Source organism: Mesoplodon bidens (genome assembly GCF_964165515.1).
Source record: "Mesoplodon bidens genome assembly, chromosome: 1".
Lineage (NCBI taxonomy): Eukaryota > Metazoa > Chordata > Mammalia > Artiodactyla > Ziphiidae > Mesoplodon > Mesoplodon bidens.
This window is the reverse complement of record NC_138176.1, coordinates 148,656,543-148,676,355: the sequence shown is the minus strand read 5'-3', so window position 1 is coordinate 148,676,355 and position 19,813 is coordinate 148,656,543. Positions and strand designations below refer to the sequence as shown.

The window sequence follows — 19,813 nt, the reverse complement described above, 5'->3', positions numbered from 1 at the left end:
GCCTGCGGCCTTGCCTCCCCTCTACTCCCCGCCCCTCCTCCTTCTCCTCTCCCTCCCCGGGCCCAGGCCGTCGGCGCGCACCACTCCGGGGGCAAGGGAAACCGCCAACCGGCTGGCTGCGGCGGTCTCCCGGGGTCGGCGGGCCGGCGAGGAGGGGGCGGAGCCTGGCTGGAGGGGGCGGGGCGGGCAGCCGCTCGCGCCGCGCCCGGTCTGACGGGCGAACCGGCCCCCGACCATCCCCCGCTGGCTCGCTCGCCCCCCTTCGGGGCTGCCAGACGAATTTCTCTCCCCACTGGCCTGGTGCGGCCTGACGGAGGCGGAGTGGCTCGCTCCGGGCCGGCCAGCGCCGGGGGTGAGGCTGCCGGGAAGGGGCTGGGGGCGCCCGAGGGGCCGAGCATCCCTCTCCTCGGCCCGCCGGCCCCCGTCCCCCGCCTTCCCTCCTTCTCCCGCCTGGCCGCCCCGCCCCGCGCTGACCACCGGGCGCCTCCAGAGCCCGACGCGGTAAGTGCGACTTTCTCCTCGGCGTCGGGGATGGGGCCGCAGCGGGCCGGCCGCGCGCAGAGGCCCGCTCCCGTCTCCGCGCGAGCTTCCCGCCCGGTCGCGGCTGCCCGACTCCGGCCGGGCCCTCCCGGAGGTGGCCCCGGGGCGTTTCGGTCCGGAGGGGTGGGCCAGGCGGGGACTTCCCCGAGCCGCACCCGGGGCTCGAACCCCGGCCCGGTCTCCCGCCGCGCAGCCGAGAGTCCGGAGCGGCGTCTGGGCCGCCCTCGAGTTGTGCAAAGTTCTGGACGCGGCGTTTGTGGCAGGCCTGCTGCGGCGTAGGCTGCTGTCCAGAATCAGTGCTTCCTCCCCGTCCTATTCTACCAGTAAAACAAAGTGGAAACCATATCGAATTTTTTTTTTTCATTGTTACCCGCAGGCGATTATAATCTAAGTTTTTAAGTATATAACTGCCTCAGCCCCGGAGCGTGGAGAATCAGAAAGAGACTTTATTTCAATAAAAACCGGCGTGTCTGGTTGAAACTTTTTCATTTAGGCGTTTCAGTGCATACGCAGGGATCAAAAGCTGACGAAGAAAGTTTATTGAATCAAAGAGTAAAGCATTTCTGACGACTTTATTATCATTCCGTTTTAAAAAAAAATTTTTTTTGAGTATTAGATTCATAAAATTCAAACGGTACAAAAGAGATACACAAAGTCTCTCGCCCCACCCACCAGTATTACCAGTTTCTTGTGCATCTTTCCAGGGATCACGTATATGCCAATGTCCTTGCTTCTTTAAAAAAATAATAATAATAAAATGAAACTGTTGTATGTTAAGTGCCTAGCAGTTACTGGTACCCAATAAATGGTAGTTGTCCTTCCGTTTCGAAAAGAGTTTAATAAGTCTTTTTGGTATTAGACCTCTGAAAAAACAGTAGTAACTTTTCTTCTGGTTTAAGCGTTGGGAATTTGATTATATTGTGAATGTGTATGTTCTATTGGCTTGTCATAACTATGTGGATACTTTTACACAAAGGTGACACTGATCTTTTGGGGTAATGGGACAGGTAGGGAGATATCAATATGAAATTGTAAGAAAATAGGACTTAGTATATACAATAGATAGTTTCAAAAATGATTTGAAGCAACTTAGTGTCCATATGGTATTGTAGGGTAAAACAAAACAAAATGAGAAAAATTGAGGCAAAGCAGGGGAAAAAAAGACTACAAAGTCAAGGGTAAGATAATACCAAGTGCATAAGATCCTGTACTAGAGGTGAGTCACAGTTTTGGCCCTGGGCTTCCCTAGCAGCCAGGCGGAAAAAAGAGAGAGAGTGGAATAAAATAAGTTTCAGTGTGTTTCTAATTCCAAGATAAAAACAAACCAGTTCTCCTTCATAAGCACGACATTTTCTAGTAATGAGGCCTGAGAGGAACATTTTCTCATGGGCCCTAATAAAAAGGAAGATTGTTGTGATGCAGTTGACCACAGCTTTAAAATATCCCTACAGAAACTGATGAATTTTCGATAACAGTGTTCTTCGGTATAGGACAGTGGTAAGACTCTAAAGGTGAGTTCTCTGAAGGCTTAACTTGATCCATTCATAACGTTTAGAATTACCTTGAACAGTATTTCCCGAACTGTGTTCTTAGGCGTCAGAAATTAGTAGTTTATTTCTTAAAATAAGATTCTGAGCTCAAATAAGTTTGAGATAACTGGGTTAGACAAATTTCAGTAGTTTTTTTTTCTCAATTTCTTGGCTAATGTTCAAGTTTACTGTCTTAAAGGGGGATGTATTGTGTGACCTTTTCCAAAATTATTTGACTATGGAACACAAATTGAGAACCACTGAACCTGTAGAAATGGGTGGATTGCCTATCCTTCTGGTGATTCTTTTTTTCTTTATTTAATTAATTTATTTATTTTTGGCTGCATTGGGTCTTCGTTGCTGCGCCTGGGCGTTCTCCAGTTGCGGCGAGCAGGGGCTACTCTTCGTTGCGGTGTGCAGGCTTCTCATTGTGGTGGCTTCTCTTGTTGCGGAGCACTGGCTCTAGGCGCGTGAGCTTCAGTAGTTATGGCACATGGGCTCAGTAGTTGTGGCTCATGAGCTCTAGAGTTCAGGCTCAGTAGTTGTGGCGCACGGGCTTAGTTGCTCCACGTCATGTGGGATCTTCCCGGACCAGGGCTCGAACACCTGTCACCTGCGTTGGCAGGCGGATTCTTAACCACTGTGCCTCCAGGGAAGGCCCCTTCAGGTGATTCTTTGTGAATATTTCTTACAGCTGAGGTTTGATAAGAATTAGAGAGCAAAGGGTTTGAGGTTAGCCCGTTTATTAAGAGCCAAACGGAAGATAATCTAAAAGTCAGAATTTTTTTTTTTTTTTTTTTTTTTTTTGGCTGTGCGGCATGTGGGATCTTAGTTCCCTGACCAGGGATCAAACCCTCGACCACTGTGTTGGACGTGCAGAGTCTTGACCACTGGACCTCCAGGGAAGCCCCTAAAAGTCAGAATTTTTAAATACTATATATCAAAGGAAAAAAGCTACTTTTCCCCGGAGTCCTTTTATAGTTCCTCGTTGTTCTGCAAATTGCCGAACGATCTCGAGAACTTTTTCCTGTTCTGTGCTTCAGGGTACTCGGGGTCTTGAATTAAACTAGGTTTAGGCAAGTAGAACTCCTTAAAGATTGACTTTTATTATTCTTGGATGTAAATATGTCATTAACATTTACTTTTTATCCTAAACACTGTTGGTACTATTACTATCAAATCCTAGAATTCTGTAGCTGTAAGAGATCTTCTTGGAAAGCATGGTACATAATGGAAAGGGGTTTGGAGCCAGAAAATCTGGGATTGTGCCACTAATGTGCAGGGTTGTTTCCAGTAAGTTTATGAACCTCTCTGAATCTGTTTCCTTATTTGTAAGATTAGAATGATGACAGCACACAATTCATTCAATAGATGTTGAGAGTCTAGTTAGGTACTGGGTAGTAGCAAAACAGCTTTAAGGGCACAAAATAATGTATCAGGAATCCTTAACTGTCCAAATTTTTTCTGTTCTTGAGTGTAGATGGCAAGAGTTTGAACAGCAAGGAATATCATCCTATCCCAATATATTTGGTCTCTGAGTTTCAGATAGCAAGTAGTGAGGGGTTGAGAGAATGAGGGATTAGTCCAAAAATTTATTTGACTCCATCCAGTTGTGTTTGGATTTTGAGAGTGTGGATAATGAGCGATACTTCTATAAGAAAGTATTCTATAAATGATGCATTGCTGTACAAAATGTTACCATTCTGAAGACAATGAGAAGGATTTGCAGAGTATATCAGGTAGGGTAAATAATGATGTGGTAACAAAAGCCCTCACATCTGAGTGGTTTAAAACAACAAAGGTTTGTTGCTCAGTCAGGCTACATGTCCAGGTAGGGTCAGCAGGAGAGCTCTGTTGCAGTAATCATTTAGAGCTCCAGGTTGTCAGAGGCTCCATCTCAACACCTGCTTCCACATTTGTTAAGGAGGGGAGAAGATGTGATAAATTGCACATTGGCTCTTAAAGGCTCTACATGAAAGTGACACAGTAACTTCTACTGCCATTTCATTGGCCAAACAAGTCATATGACTGCAACCCAACTTCGAGGAGGTGGAGAACTGCAATTCTATCTCGTGCCCAGAAGGAGGAGAACAGGAATAGTCTTAAGAACAACCTAAGCAGACTTTATAGTACCACAAGTTAATACAAAATCTGAATAAATCAAATCCAGATTGTGTTTTTCAGTATTCTATTTAGAGAATAGAAAACAGCATTTCTTTGTGTATATATATATATATAATCGTAGAATTATGCTAATGAGAATTTAAAGAACATATTTTATTAATTGGAACTGCAATGCTTTTGAAAACTCCCAATTAGACAAACTGTTTGGCCAAGTGGATTTCATTATTTTTTAATTATATGTCCATTCAATAAACATTTGTTAAATATGGTGTATGAGGCAGGATGTTAGATACCATGAGGATAAAAGGATGAATGGGAAGTTTATACCCCAACAGAAAATAACTATAATTGAGTTCTCTCTCTTTCCCTTTCTCTTTAAAACAACATTAAAAAAATTAACAGAATCTTTCAATATGATAAAACCTGATTATGTATATATACATTGTTACACTTTGCCTCTAACCATCTTTTTTGGTCTTAGGGATTATTTGGTGACAAGTTATAGAAAATTATTTAAACTAATTTAAGCAAAAAGAGTGTTTTGTTAGAAAAAGGATATAGCTTTATGTCAAAGAATCCAAGGGCAAGAAGTGCAGCTGAGTCTCAGAGGCAACTGGCATCAATAACAGAAAGTTAGGAGCTGGGCTGCTTGCCCTCTCCAGGTCTATATGATTTCTTGCCAGTGTCTCTCTCTGCACATATACTTCATTCCTCTTTTTCTCTGTTGACTGGTTTTCTCTATTCTGCTGTTAAATGGGTGTGTTTAACCTAAGAGTTCACACACTTAAAGGAAACTAACTAGAGCCTTTAGCAATTCCAAAAGAACTCCTTTTTTTCTAAGTGCCACATCTTGGTTAGTTCTTAAGTTAACCACTATCAGAATTTGAAAAGAATAGAGTTGGCCCTAAAATATCAATATAACAAGCTAGGGTAATTGACAACTTTGTAATAAAGGAGGCAGTTCTAATAGCTTAGGATGAAAGAAACCTGTGATGCTGGTGAAAGTTCTACTACATAATTAACATCAGCTTGCAAATATCCTGGGACAGGCTGATTAGAATAATCAGGATAAGAAGGTAGAACTAGAGCTGACTTGTGGCAACAATATCCCCTCCCTGAACACTGGCAAATGCCATCTCCATTGTAATCCTTTTAGCTATCCCTTCTCCCTCTCCCAAGGTACAGACTACTGAATTGTCTAACTCTTATAAATCACCTACTTTTGATGCTAATGCAGGGCTCCCTGGTTTCTTCCCATGGTTCATAATGCAGGAAGAAGGGAGCACTTAATAGACTGCTTTACGCTGTTCTTTTCTATCCTCCAAATTGGTCTAGACACTCTACTTGGCATTTTACCCTTTAACATGATCGCCATATTTCGCCACCAACTTAACCTATTTTTATTCTTGATAAATTTCCATTCTTTTTCTGTAAACTGTGTACTTAGCTTCTCTAGAAAAGTTCTCTTGGCATTCTTTACCTATGCAATATCTCCTTTAGTTTTGGTTGAAAAACGTCCGTAGCTTCACCTTAGCAGACGGCTGAAGGGATGGACTGTGGAGAGGTAGTATATGTTACCTGGAAGAGGGGATCCCCAGGAACAAATAACAACAGAGGAAGGCGAGTAAAAGCTGTGTAAGAGATCAGGTGGGATTTGACAGGGATACATGTTAGGCTAAAAAAAAAAAAAGAGGAAGGGGTTGGGTTCAGATTGTAGAACATCTGGAACGTCATTCTAAGACATGCTTATACTCTTGTTGCTGTGCAAATGAATGGGTCTTCTTGGGTTCAGACTCGTAAAACTACCACAGGCTTGTTTACTCAGAAGGCTATTAGACAGGAACCACAGCTTGCCAGCAAGGCAGCATCACATATTACTCATCAGTGGGTGTAATCCTCACAGCAGGCCACGTAAGCAGTTCATGTAGCAAAAAAAAAAAAAAAATCCTTGTGTCCCACAGGAGACAGTTCTCTCTTACAGGATTCCATAGACTTAGCTTCCAGGGTCCCCACAGGGAATGTGCCAATTACAAGAGCCACCACACTTAGGAAAGTCAAAGCTATGGCTTCTTAAGAGGTATTTATAGTTCATTTATCAGTCCTCCGAATCCAGATGCAAATTTACTAATCGGGGGATCATTTTTATTATAAGCAATGTTGCCAGGTAACATAGTCGACATACCTACTTCCATCAGATTACCAGGGGAATAGAGCCAAGAGAGTTAGCTGAAGGTTAGGAGTAGAAGGGAAAAAGATTTTTTTTTTTTTTTTTTGCAGTACGCGGGCCTCTCACTGTTGTGGCCTCTCCCGTTGCGGAGCACAGGCTCTGGACGCACAGGCCCAGCGGCCATGGCTCACGGGCCCAGCCGCTCCGCGGCACGTGGGATCCTCCCAGACCGGGGCACAAACCCGTGTCCCCTGCATCGGCAGGCGGACTCTCAACCACTGCGCCACCAGGGAAGCCCCAAAGGGCTGTTTTTTAAAGTAAATATCTTGTTATAATCATGCTATGGTCTTCAAAGTATCGATTGTGATAACTTCTATAGATGAGTTGGGGATTAAAAGGCCATATAATATTAGTTTAGCTGATTTTTAAAATGTAACTTGTTCTACTACAAGCTGTTAGTACCAATAGACAGTTGAGGGATGAAAAGGTACTTTTGATGTTAATGTGGGTCAGCACTTCACCCTATAAGAAATAGTGACAGAAGTTGGGAGGGAGCCAAGTGGGGCAAAATCTGTGAGGCATTTGTACTTGGTGAATAAATGCCATATTGGCACTTAATTGCAATAATGATGAACTTAGTATTTTGTTATATTAGGAGTGATGTGGTAAGTACTCTTTTTTTCTTATTGTCTTTTTACTTTTAGTTTGGTCAGTCTTACTGATAAAGCATTTAAGTCTGCTCTATGGCTCTCTTCTAGATAGCTAACCTTGATAACCTAGATAACAAATCAACTACACTCTGAGTCTGCTTCCCAATTTGGACAATGAGGGTAAATACCTACTCTACCTTCTAACAAGGTAGCTGTGGGTTGCAAATGAGAATACTTTAAAAGCAAGAAGCAGTGTGATGTACTTGACAGTGTATGGTCTTTAGAGCCAGTCTTGGATTCAAACTGAACCCTGCTACTCACCAGATAGATACATGTAGCCTCACTTCACTTCAGGGTCCTCACGTGTAAGGGGAAAGCGGAATGACCCCCATTTGCCCAAGTGTCTGTGACAACTGAATGCCCCATTCAATGTAAAGTGTTCTGTGTTACCCTGCACATTTGCACACTGAGGAAGTGGTAGCTGCTTTTACAAATTCAGATTCTGACTCAGTTCTTCCACGTGCTACTTACTTAATCCATTTATCTTAGTAGAAAACTGAAGATTGAGGAGTTAAAGTGATTTGTCCAAATTATACAGCTAGCTGGTGAGTGGCTCAATTATTGACTCAAGTTCTTTCTGCTCTACCACTTAGGCTACCACTAATAAGTGACCATGTGGGAAAATGACAGCAGAAGCGCCCCCCACCAACTATCTCTGAACTGACTCATGGTTTTAACCTAACACACTCTTTTCCCTCTGTAAAATGTACTTACTGATCCCAGGGGCCAAGTGATCACTCATGGCTGAGTAGGCTACTCCACGGCAGACCTGCATGACTCTGTGCCTACCTGTTGAGTTGGGTACTTACCAAAAGTTGGTTGTTTTTATTCACAAACCTGTTTTTAACAGTTATGCTTGTTATGGTAACTATAAAACATTGGTAAACATGTAAATTCATGAGTATGTAAGGAAAAGAGAATTCATTCTTTGAAAATTAAGTTGACTGCTTTGGGATGTCATCTCAATATAAATGAATTATTAACAAATTTGCTATCAAATTTGATGAAGGATGGATAACTGTAAAAGACTAGGGGGAACATCACCAAAGTCTAAACCAGAGGCTGTCAAAGTGTTCAAGTCCATGGTCCAGCTAACTGGTCATTAGACTATTAGTGGTTCTCAAGGAAATAAGGAGCCCACACCAGAATGTAAATTAACTACATCATTAAGCACACTGTTTGGTTCAGCTGAGAGTTTTTTTGTGGTAAGACTTTCTCCTTGAAGGAAGCAGTGCATTAACTTACATTCTGGCACAAGTTTTTTATCTCGTGGTGGATAGACCATTTGGACTAATGGATTCTGTATTCATATTCTTTCAGAAGTGCTTTTAAGTTCTCTCTCCACTTATAGAAGCAATAAGTGGAAATCGTAGATGTTGGGTCATTGTGAGCATGGCTTATGCAAGAAAGAGGACCCAAACTCAGTAGGAGGCCCACGTCAAATATATGGCATTAGCCCTATATGAAAAGATTTGTGAATGAATGTGCATTTATGTTTAAGTTGAAATAAAACCTTTAAGAATATGTGAATATAATTTTTATGCTTACTAACTTTTTCATTTAATGGACCAGCTATGGGTTTCATCCAACAAGGGGACTTTTATTATACTCAGAATTCCAGCTTAACTGGAAATATATCTTTGACCTCTGCAGCTATTTTAGCATCCTGTGCTTGCCCCTGTATATTTTTACCATGCTGTATTGCAGTTTTAAAATTGAATGTCAGTTCCCGTATTGTAAGTGCTTCAAAAGCCGTAGTCCTTTTCTGTAACCTTCATAGAGTTTCCAGTCTTAGGGAAGAAGGCAGACATTAAGTAAATAATTCCAGTGAGGTTTTTTTTTTGTTTTTTTTTTGCGGTACGCTGGCCTCTCACTGCTGTGGCCCCTCCCGTTGCGGAGCACAGGCTCCGGACGTGCAGGCTCAGCGGCCATGGCCCACGGGCCCAGCCGCTCCGCGGCACGTGGGATCCTCCCGGACCGGGGCACGAACCCGTGTCCCCTGCATCGGCAGGCGGACTCTCAACCACTGCGCCACCAGGGAAGCCCAGTGAGATTATTGAATTATCTGAGCTAGTAGTTTGGAATGCTATGTGACCATATAGCAAGGAGACATAATTTAGTTTAAAGGTTAAAATTTACCCCACTCATTTTTTTTCACCTTGATCTCATATAAGTATATATCACAATACTTTTAGGGTACACAAAGAAATAAAATCCTTGTATTAGATGGCTATTACCATGAAATTAGTCTTCAGTTTTCAGTGTATAGGAGAGTTCTCAACTGCTGTTTTCAATCTACCGTGTAACTTACAAAGCTAAACTAAATCTCTTAGCTTTTTACAGCTGAATTTAAATTCAATACTTATTTTTAATTTTCATTTACTGTTCAATCAGAAATATTTCCCAAATATTTTTAACAGAGTGAAAGGTTTAGCATTGTGCTAGAAATTTAATTTTGGATTTCAGAGTGTGTTTCTAAGCTTGTTTTTATTACAAAAGAGAATTTTGATGCCATGTGTTTGTAGTAACGAGTGGAAAGAATGCAAAGATACCCAATGTTAACAGCCCAGGATTCATCTATCCACACTTTAAGTTTCTGATTTCTTAAATAGATTGTAGATTGATTTTTAACTATAAGCTAAATATGGCTCTAGACTCCATATTCCTAGCTATTTTGTTGCCAAGTAAATAATTAAAGCTAAGTTTGTCTAAAGCTACACTCAGTCCCCCTGAAACTGTATCCTTCTTACTTCCTTATTTATGTTAATATTACCATTCTTGCAGCCACCCACATTTGAAAATGCTGTCGTCTCTGACTTCTTCCTGTCCATTTGCCACAGACATTTTATCAGGCCTGTTTTTGTAGTATCTTTAACAGCCACCCCACTTTCAGGTCTCATTGTTTCCTGCCAGGGTTACTATCCTCTGACCTCAAAGAGTTTTCTGATTTTCCTACCAATGGCATCTTCCCTCACAAATCCATTCTTCACTTACCAAATTAATTTTTTTGAGGTATACCTCAAAATTCTTAACTCAAGAACCTCATCCTCTCCCAAATAAAGGACATACCTACCTCTTGATAATTAGTAAGGGTTTCATTCAAAACCCTCTCCTGCTATATTTTAAGATCTTTCAAGGTCTGTTCCATTAATTTATTCATTTATTCTTTGGTTTAAATTCAGTAAAAGTTTGAATGTCATGCACTATACAAGTTGTTACAGATATAGTGGCCCCTGCCCTGATGGATTTTACTGTCTATATTTCTCATCTTTGAGTTCTTTCTGCTTATAGCAAAATTTGTTGAGTTTATATAAATACAGGATTTTTTTTTTACATTTATAATGTTTGCTTTTAATGAGTTTGGGGAAGAGGTACAGAATATCTGTTTCTGGAATTAAAGTTAAAATTAAATCTCAAATCTTTCCTAACCTGGGTAAATACTTGACTGACATTTTCTGCTGTCATACTTTTTTTTTTTTTTTTTTTTGCGGTACGCAGGCCTCACCCGTTGCGGAGCACAGACTCCGGACGCGCAGGCTCAGCAGCCATGGCTCATGGGCCCAGCCGCTCCGCGGAATGTGGGATCTTCCCGGACCAGGACACGAACTCGTGTCCCCTGCATCGGCAGGCGGACTCTAAACCACTGCGCCACCAGGGAAGCCCTGCTGTCATACATTTTTAAATGTTAGTGGAATTATATCAGTCTTCAAATTTTTAAAATAAGCCAAATTCTCATAAAAGACCTAATTTGACAGAGATTTAAAAGTGTCCTGGAGGGCTTCCCTGGTGGTGCAGAGGTTAAGAATCTGCCTGCGAATGCAGGGGATGCAGGTTCGAGCCCTGGTCCGGGAAGATCCCACATGCCGCGGAGCGGCTAGGCCCGTGAGCCATGGCCACTGAGCCTACGCGTCCGGAGCCTGTGCTCAGCAACGGGAGAGGCCACAACAGTGAGAGGCCCGCGTACCGCAAAAAAAAAAAAAAAAAAAAAAAAAAAGTGTCCTGGAATTATCAAACTTTAAAGGGTTCTTTGAAATCATGTGTTGTAACTTATTGTTTTTATAGTTGAGGGGAAAATTGGGGAGGTGAAGTGCTGCTAAGTTAGTACAGTAAAATTAATTCTTAATGTGTTTTATGCAATATGTAGTACACACTTAAAACTATAGGAATAGATTCATTAAAATTGATTACTCAGAAAACAAATACTGTTTTCTTAAAAATTATGTGAAGAGAGGTTTGTATAATAATGATTACACATATAAACCAGTTACTAAATGTTTGTAATTTAAATTGTTGAGTGAAGCCATAGCTTTAAAAGCCATACTGTTGAAGTGAGCTCATCTGCAGTCTATCATAGTGACATCTCAGTGTTGCTATTGTCATATTGAATAATCTCATCTTTTAAATTCACAAACTAACATTTCAGAAGTTTTGAAGCAGAAATTGCATGTGGATTTCTTAATTACATTTAAAAAATGTATTCATAATTGACACACCTATTTTAAATACTGTGTGAGCTTTTGTATCTCAAATTTAAGTAAAGCAATGTTGTTAAAACAAGAAAGAGGTACAGAATATAATTTGATAATCAGTTTGCAGAAAGAAATGTCAGTCTGAAAACATCTGCTGTTTAGCCAGTAGATTTCAAAGTGATACAAATTTTATGCCTAAAGAATGAAATAGAAAAGAGAAATTCTTTGAGTAATATTTTGTGCTTTTTTTCTTAAGTTGAAAAAATACTAAAAAGGTTTTGTCACCAGAGGTAAATGTTTTCTAATATTCTTTTAACATTTGGTTCTTAAGTTTATTTTTATTTATTTATTTATTTATTTATTTATTTTTGCGGTATGCGGGCCTCTCACTGTTGTGGCCTCTCCCGTTGCGAAGCACAGGCTCCGGACTCGCAGGCTCAGCAGCCATGGCTCACGGGCCTAGCCGCTCCGCGGCGTGTGGGATCTTCCCGGACAGGGGCACGAACCCATGTCCCCTACATCGGCAGGTGGACTCTCAACCACTGCGCCACCAGGGAAGCCCCTTAAGTTTATTTTATAATTTCAAAAATGTACATAATAAGTATATATCTTTTATTATTGCTCTTATAATTATTAGATTCATTCATTCATTAGAGAAATATTTATTCAGCACCTGTCTTTCAGGTACTGCTTTAAGTGCTAGGGCTATAGCAGCGAGTCACACAAAGCTGTACTGCAGCTAACTTTGTGGTGAGGGTAAAGATAATAATAAGGGAATAGCATCTAATATGCCAGGGGGTGATAAGTGCTGTGAAAAAAATCAAGAGGGTCAAGGGGATAGAGAATGATGAGGGATCTAATTTATATAGAGTAGCCTGTGCAAACCATTTTGATAATTTAACAATGTAATGCCTTTTAGTATGTATTGCTCTTTCATAAATAATTACCCTAGGAAGCACTTCTCATCAGAAATGCATAAATTTTTGAGTGAAACAGTAGTATATTGTATAGTAAAAGTTGATGGGACAGAAGAAGAAGTGTTATTTAAATAAATGCTGAATTCCATGCCATGAAAACCTTAATGCTTAAGTTTACTACATATTTTTCATAAAGTATTTGGCCCAAGAATTCAGTTAAAGCCGGGAAATATTTCTGTAAACCCCTTTCTATCAGGGGGCTATAACAAGCTACTTTATCAATAGATCATTTTTTAATGTATGTTGTTAGAGTAAAGATTTTTCCCCAAAATACCCATGCTTAGACAGGCTTAAGCTTAGGCGAAAATTGTTAGAGACCTAGCTATAAAAGATTTTGAGCAAATTCTGTCTTTGAGGAGTATTTTCCAACTTTGCTTACCTAAATTCTCTCCATTTATCATCATTTCCATTACTCAATATGACATTTAAAGTTTTTGTTGCAATAGTGATCTTTTATTTTTTAAGTCTTTTATTTAAGTATTCTATTTGAATGGTCATGTTATCCTCATTCTAAGTTCTAATTTGTTTTTTCTTTGATTGAACTTGCTAGGAGGTAAGAGAAGATACCAGCAATTTTTTTTTTTTTTTTTTTTTTTTTTTTTTTGTGGCACGTGAGCTCTAGAGCACAGGGGCTCAGTGGTCGAGGTGTGCGGGCTTAGTTGCCCCACAGCATGTGGGATCTTAGTTCCCTGACCAGGGATCGAACCCATATCCCCTGCATTGGAAGGTGGATTCTTTTTTTTTTTTTTCATACAGCAGGTTCTCATTAGTTATCCATTTTATACATATTAGTGTATATATGTCAATCCCAATCTCCCAATTCATCAGTACCAGCAAATTTTTAAAGAGCTAGATCTCCAATTCTATCATTTCATTTCTTAATTCTTTAGTTTCTCCTCTAATCTTTATTATTTCATGACTCCTTTTAGAGGGCTTATTTGGTTTTCAACTTGAATAGACTGACTAGTGCATGTCTTTTCTTTCCTTTTAAAATAATCAATGCATTTAGAAAGTCATAAATCTTACAATAGAGGAAATATCCCACCTACAATGATTATCCAAGCCATCCACTGTGCTTAGGTGCCATTCCTTTTTCTATTATCAAAGTCTTCACTTTTTTTGCTCCAGTGCTTCCGCCTGCAATCATCAGTCTCACCTTCCTGTTGGATCATTCTCATCATTCTAATATGTTCTGTGTTTTTTAAAATCAACAAATAAACAAGCAGGCAAAACAAATCCATTGCCTTGATTCCTCAACTCTTCCAGCTGTAATCTCATTCCACAGCCTCACTACTGAGCAGAATTTTCTGGAGGAGTTGTCTGTACATACTCTCTCTTATTTCTCATCTTCCGTTAACTCTTCAACCCGCCGCAGTCTAGCTTTGGTCCCCAACCCTTTACTGAAACTGCTCCTATCTTATTTGGCAAAATTTTTATGTTGCCAATTCCAGTGGACATTTTTCTTTGCACGTGGTACCTGACCTCTCATTTGACATTGTGACCATGGCTTTTGGGTTGAAACACCTTTATCCCTTGACTTGCCTAACACCATAGGCTGCTGATTTTCCTCTACTTCATTGGTTGTTCCTTCTTAGTGTCCTTTGCCTTTATCTGTTAGAGTTCCTTGGAGCTTGGATCTGAGCTCCAGGAACATTTATCCAGCTACCTGACATCTCAACCTAGATGTCTCAGAGTTGCCTCTAACTTATCAAGAAGTGAACACTTTTAAAAATATCATAGCTAATGAGAAAGTATGATAAAAGGACTGGATATAAGATAAATGTACTTAATACTTTTATTATAATGGCAATAACCATGTGGAAATGCTAGAAAAAAATTATTGCATTTACAACAGTGAAAAAAGAGAAAATAAAAGAACATGATAAAAATTTTAATAAGAAAGGCACAGGACCTATAGTTAAAAGATTTAAAAATCTTATTATTGAGCATAAGATCTGAACAAACTAAAAGACATATGCTTGGATGTGAAGCCTTGATATCATAAAATGCCAATCATCTTAAAATTAATACACAAATTTAATGCAATTCCAATTAGAATCTCAGTAGGGTTGGGTTTTTTTAAAAATATTCATTTATTTATTTATTTATTTGGCTGTGCCAGTCGTGTGCAGGATCTTTTAGTTGCAGCATGTGGGATCAAACATAGGCCCCCTGCACTGGGAGCATGGAGTCTTAGCCACTGGACCACCAGGGAAGTCCCTAGGGTTGGAGATTTTTGTTGAGAGGATTGGGTAATATTATTTTAAAGTATATATAGAAGAGTACATATTCAAAATTAGTTTAAAATTTATTGTAAAAGAATATATGTGGAGATAGGAACTTGCTTTAACAAATAATAAACATATTGTAAATGTACTGTAATTAAAACACTAATATTGGCATAAAAATAGACAAATGGTGCAACAGAATTAGCATCCTGAATTGTTAAAATTCATAACAAAAATAATACCTCAATTCAGTGGGAAAAGGGTGGTTTATATCAAAATGATGTTGATAATAGAGGACTCATATTAGAAATATAAAGAATTATAATACTTATTGTTGACTGGTGGGCCTGTGAAAATGAATGAGAAGGATACACTCACTTTACTTTTGAAAATGTAAATTTCAGAAAAGTAAACTATCTTTTCAAATTTAAAATGCACATACTTGCAACCCAGCAGTTCCACTCCTGTGAATAAATTCCAGAGACACAAAAGCTTCACAAGGATGTCTATTTTAACATTATCTTAATAACATAAAACAAAAAAACCTGAAATCAATCTGCATTCCCACTAGCAAAGAAGTAATTTAATAAATTGTGTTTTACGATTATGGAATATTATGCAACTATTAAAAAGATCATTATTAGTTTATATTTCCATGTATATAATTTTGGTGGGAAAAGCACAATGCCAAAAATATGTATACTGTATGATCTCTTTTATAAAACAATAACAAAAGCTCCTATATATGTGTATATAAGTTTGGATATGAGTTTTATAAACAAAGAGAAAGGTGTGAAAGGCTGTACACCAAGCTGTCAACACTGATTACCAGGAAGAAGGAGGAAGATTGACAAAATAAGTGTCTCAGTGAAAAATAGCACGCAGTATGAGTCCACCGATACAAAAGGTTGGGGCGGTGGTGAGCTTTTGTATATACATGTGTATGTATGTATGTATGCATGTAACCAAATCCATGACTATTACAACAGTGGTTAAAGGCTGCTACTTGGCCTTTGTCAACCCAAGATCCTAGTATCCCTTTAAAATCAGAAAGCCTATTTCAGTGGCTAATCTCCCACCTGCATCTCTAGCCTACTCCGAAGAGCTACTGCATTAAAGAGGTATTTATTTAATGTATATCTCACTGTCTTGGTGAAGAGAGTCTTTGGCCCCTCTTGGGAGTGGAGGCATGGTTCAACGTTTTAACGTTCACGTCTTTGGATTTCTTCTCTATATTGGGAAATGTCTTGCATATCAGTGGTCTTTTTTAATAAATTTTTTAAACTTTTTTATTTTTGGCTGCATTGGGTCTTCATTGCTGCACGTGGGCTTTCTCTAGTTGGGGCAAGCAGGGGCTACTCTTCATTGTGGTACACGGGCTTCTCACTGCGGTGGCTTCTCTTGTTGCGGAGCACAAGCTCTAGGCATGTGGGCTTCAGTAGTTGTGGCACGCAGGCTCAGTAGTTGTGGCGCATGGGCTTACTTGCTCCGCAGCATGTGGGATCTTCCCAGACCAGGGCTCAAACCTGTGTCTCCTGCATTGGCAGGAGGATTCTTATGTACTGTGCTACGAGGGAAGCCCATCTCAGTGGTCTTTAATGAAGTCCACTCTTGTGTTCAGGCTCCAACCAATCAACCAAACAGCAAAACAATTAAAATTAGCTTCTGGAGCTGGCACAGTGTAAATGGACTCTCTGGTAATTGTTCTCATATTGACAGATTGAATTTAAAATTTGAAATTATATTTATATAAAATTATATATATTAAAATGTATTCTTTATTTGTAATATTCATTTAATTATCCTTTTCTCCACCAGAGTATAGCCCTCTTTAAAGAAAGATCTTATTTATTTTTCTACCTCTTGTGGTGCCTTAAACATGTAAATGTTTGGTAAATACTTATTTGCATGAAGACGTGATGGCAAGGTCATTGTGAAGTACTACAGTGGCATTTCTTCATTGTGTGGGTCTATACCATGCACTGCAAGATGTTTACCATCTCTGGCCCCTGCCCATTCAATGCCCATAGCCCTCTCTGGTCATTCCAACAACTAAAAATCCATGTCCCCTACTTCCAGAAGCCTTTCTGGGGTGTGGGAGCAGAGGGTTGGTGCTACCTTTGTTGAGAACCACAAGGCTAGAGTAATTGGAGAAGCCTTTCTAAGGGCAGCAGTGTCTGTGCTAAACCTTGAGGGATGAGTGGGATTTCAAAACCAGAGAAATTGGGACACAAACAGCATGTAAAACAGGAAGCACAGTAGACTCTGTCTTAACTGATGAAGCAGTGTGTCCATTTGCAAAATAGTTAGAAACAAAGTTGGATAGGTAGAGTGGAGTTAGAAGGGTGTTGATAAAAGGAGTCTGACAGAGGTGAGAGGAGAGGGAATGGTGTCATTTCACTCTCTAACGCATCCTGCATACTACTGCCAAATTAATTTTCTAAAACATTGCCTGCTAACCTTTACACCTTTGATGTGTGTTCAGGGCATTTTATGTCATCTTATGCATCCAAATTTATCTCTTATTACTCCTTAATATTAATTAGGTATTTCTGGTTGGCTGACCAAACTGATATTCCCCCCTCTTTCTTTGTCAGTATGCTCACTTCATGCTTTGTTAATATCTTTCTTCCTTTATAAAGCCTTTCATCATTCTGGCTGTAAAACTTCTTACTATTCTTAGAAGCCTTCTCCCTAATGAAACTGGCCCGTAGCACTCCACACCATCCTGATATCTCCTTTCTCTTTCTTATAGTATTTATGGTTTGTCCTACAGTATTTGGCACAAAATTATATATGGCTTTTCATGCCTATTATTCTTATTTCTCTCAATAATTTTTATTCTCCTAAAGAGCTGTGTGAGGTTAAGATGTACCTCACAATATTTTTGTAAGCCTCCAAAGCAGCTTTTTTTGGTCATTTATTTGTCATTTTGTCATTTGTCGTTTTGATATAGCACTAGATATTGAGCACCCTGAAAACTCAAACTCTGTTTTTGTAGATGACAAAATGCTAATACTGCAGCGTTATAATATTTCTTATACTTAAGTTATCAATTTTGTTGTTTCAGTAACTCGATTTAATTATTTTTGAGGGTAGGAACCAAGATGTATGTATCTGTTCCCCCATAATGCCTATAGAGTGTCTTGCTCACAATAATCATTCAATATTTTAAAATTTGATTGCATTTGATAGATTTTTATTTGCTTTATCAGTTCTCCTTAGCTGTAACCATGTTCAGACCATTGCTTCGTTTTGCCAGCAACAGAGGGCACCATCAGGGTACTTATATACCAAAGAAATAATCCTATCCCAGTCCTAGGTAGCTTTCTTGAGCCACACTTTCCTTTTCCTAAGTAGTGTCATAGAAATTTGGCTATTGTAGTAATTCAGAGTGGCTCAATCCTAAGTACAGAGCAATATGGACTTCAGGTCATTTATTTGAGAAAAAATAAGTACTGTCATATTTTGATCCTTTGTAGTTTTCAGACTTTTTCTTTCTTCTTAGTCTTCTAAATATTCTTTGCTCAGATGAAGTGTTACCCAGATCTTACTGTATTAATGAAACACACTCCTTTCCTGAAGGGAGAAGTTAGAAGTGGAGAGCAGTGAACGGGAACCCCACCTTTGTATTCCTCCTTCTTCCTGACCCCGCATCCAAAGAGCCAGCTTGAAAATCACTATAACTCATGTAATTTAAAAAAACTTTAAAACAACATGTTGTTTTGTGATATATCATTTAGGAACTTAGTATAAAAATAGAAACATTTTAGTTTTACAGTGATTTTTAAGTACAAAGGAAAATGCTGTGGCATACATTTCTTGTTTCAGCAATAAAAGAGTTAATATACTAAGCAGCAGAGACTGAGACACTGCGATGGGATAGTGCTTTCTGTCACTGTCGTTTGTGGTTTAAGAAAAGGGGGTGGTGTTCTGTGTTTAAAAGGACTTTAATGAATGCTGTCAGTGTTTGTGAGAGCTAATGGTCAGTAAGGGAAAGGAGAGTAGGGGACAGTGGTCTAGCTGTTTCAGGATAGGTGGATGAGAGTTTGCTCTGATTGAATGGAATGTTCCACCGTGTTTCATCTTTTTTTCATTGTCCTTTGTTCTCTATAATCTGATATATTGGTATAAAAGTAAATGTAGATATATATGTGAGTGTGATTTATTTTCCTTTCAATTTGTTTATTGTGTACAACAGGGCATATACTTCTCTTGTCTTGGTTGGATGCACAAATCTCTGTGCAGTGCTTTTTGCCCGTTGCCTAGACGATCACTTGGTTTCTCTGAGGATGTCTGGTTCTCGTAAAGAGTTTGATGTGAAGCAGATTTTGAAAATCAGATGGAGGTGGTTTAGCCATCAAGCATCATCTCCGAATTCTACAGTTGACAGCCAGCAGGGAGAATTTTGGAATCGAGGACAGACTGGAGCAAACGGTGGGAGAAAGTTTTTAGATCCGTGTAGCCTACAATTGCCTTTGGCGTCAATTGGTTACCGAAGGTCCAGCCAACTGGATTTTCAGAATTCACCTTCTTGGCCAATGGCAGCCACCTCTGAAGTCCCTGCGTTTGAGTTTACAGCAGAAGATTGTGGCGGTGCACACTGGCTGGATAGACCAGAAGTGGATGATGGCACTAGTGAAGAAGAAAATGAATCTGATTCCAGTTCATGCAGGTTGATTATTTTCTTACTGATAGAAATGGGGTGTGGGGGTATATTCTATATACTGTTTAAAATAATTTAGTATTATTATTTAAAATCTATGATTTTATAAAATCTATGATTTTATATATATATATATATATATATACACACACACATACCTCTACATATATACACATACGTAATATCTTGGTATGTATATGTGGTACTTTTGCTGGGATTTTTTAAAATGTTCTAATATTGATTTTAATTCTGTAAAATTATAAAGACAACAAATAGCTTTCATTTTGAAATATCTTGTATTCCCTATATAGATCTGGCTCTGCCCTGAAAATAATACATGGTAGCAATTTTATGCATCATTGCCTTGCATTTTGCTTCATTCGTTTATCTTCTATAGTCATAG

At 39.4% G+C, this 19,813-nt stretch overlaps 1 protein-coding gene across 4 annotated transcripts in view; it reads left to right on the top strand.

Annotated features, from left to right (window-relative positions):
- The first annotated feature begins 228 nt into the window (after positions 1 to 228).
- KLHL5 (kelch like family member 5) overlaps positions 229 to 19,813 on the top strand; it is a 76,916-nt gene continuing 57,331 nt past the window's right edge. For 2 of the 4 annotated variants that reach the window (XM_081234773.1, XM_081234776.1), the window contains exon 1: positions 18,952 to 19,419. In XM_081234773.1, coding sequence (XP_081090899.1) covers positions 19,037 to 19,419 — 383 coding nt within the window. In that variant the 5' untranslated portion in view covers positions 18,952 to 19,036. Of the gene's footprint in view, positions 502 to 18,945; positions 19,420 to 19,813 lie in introns of those variants that run through there. The other 2 variants (XM_081234774.1, XM_081234775.1) reach the window with 2 other exon arrangements.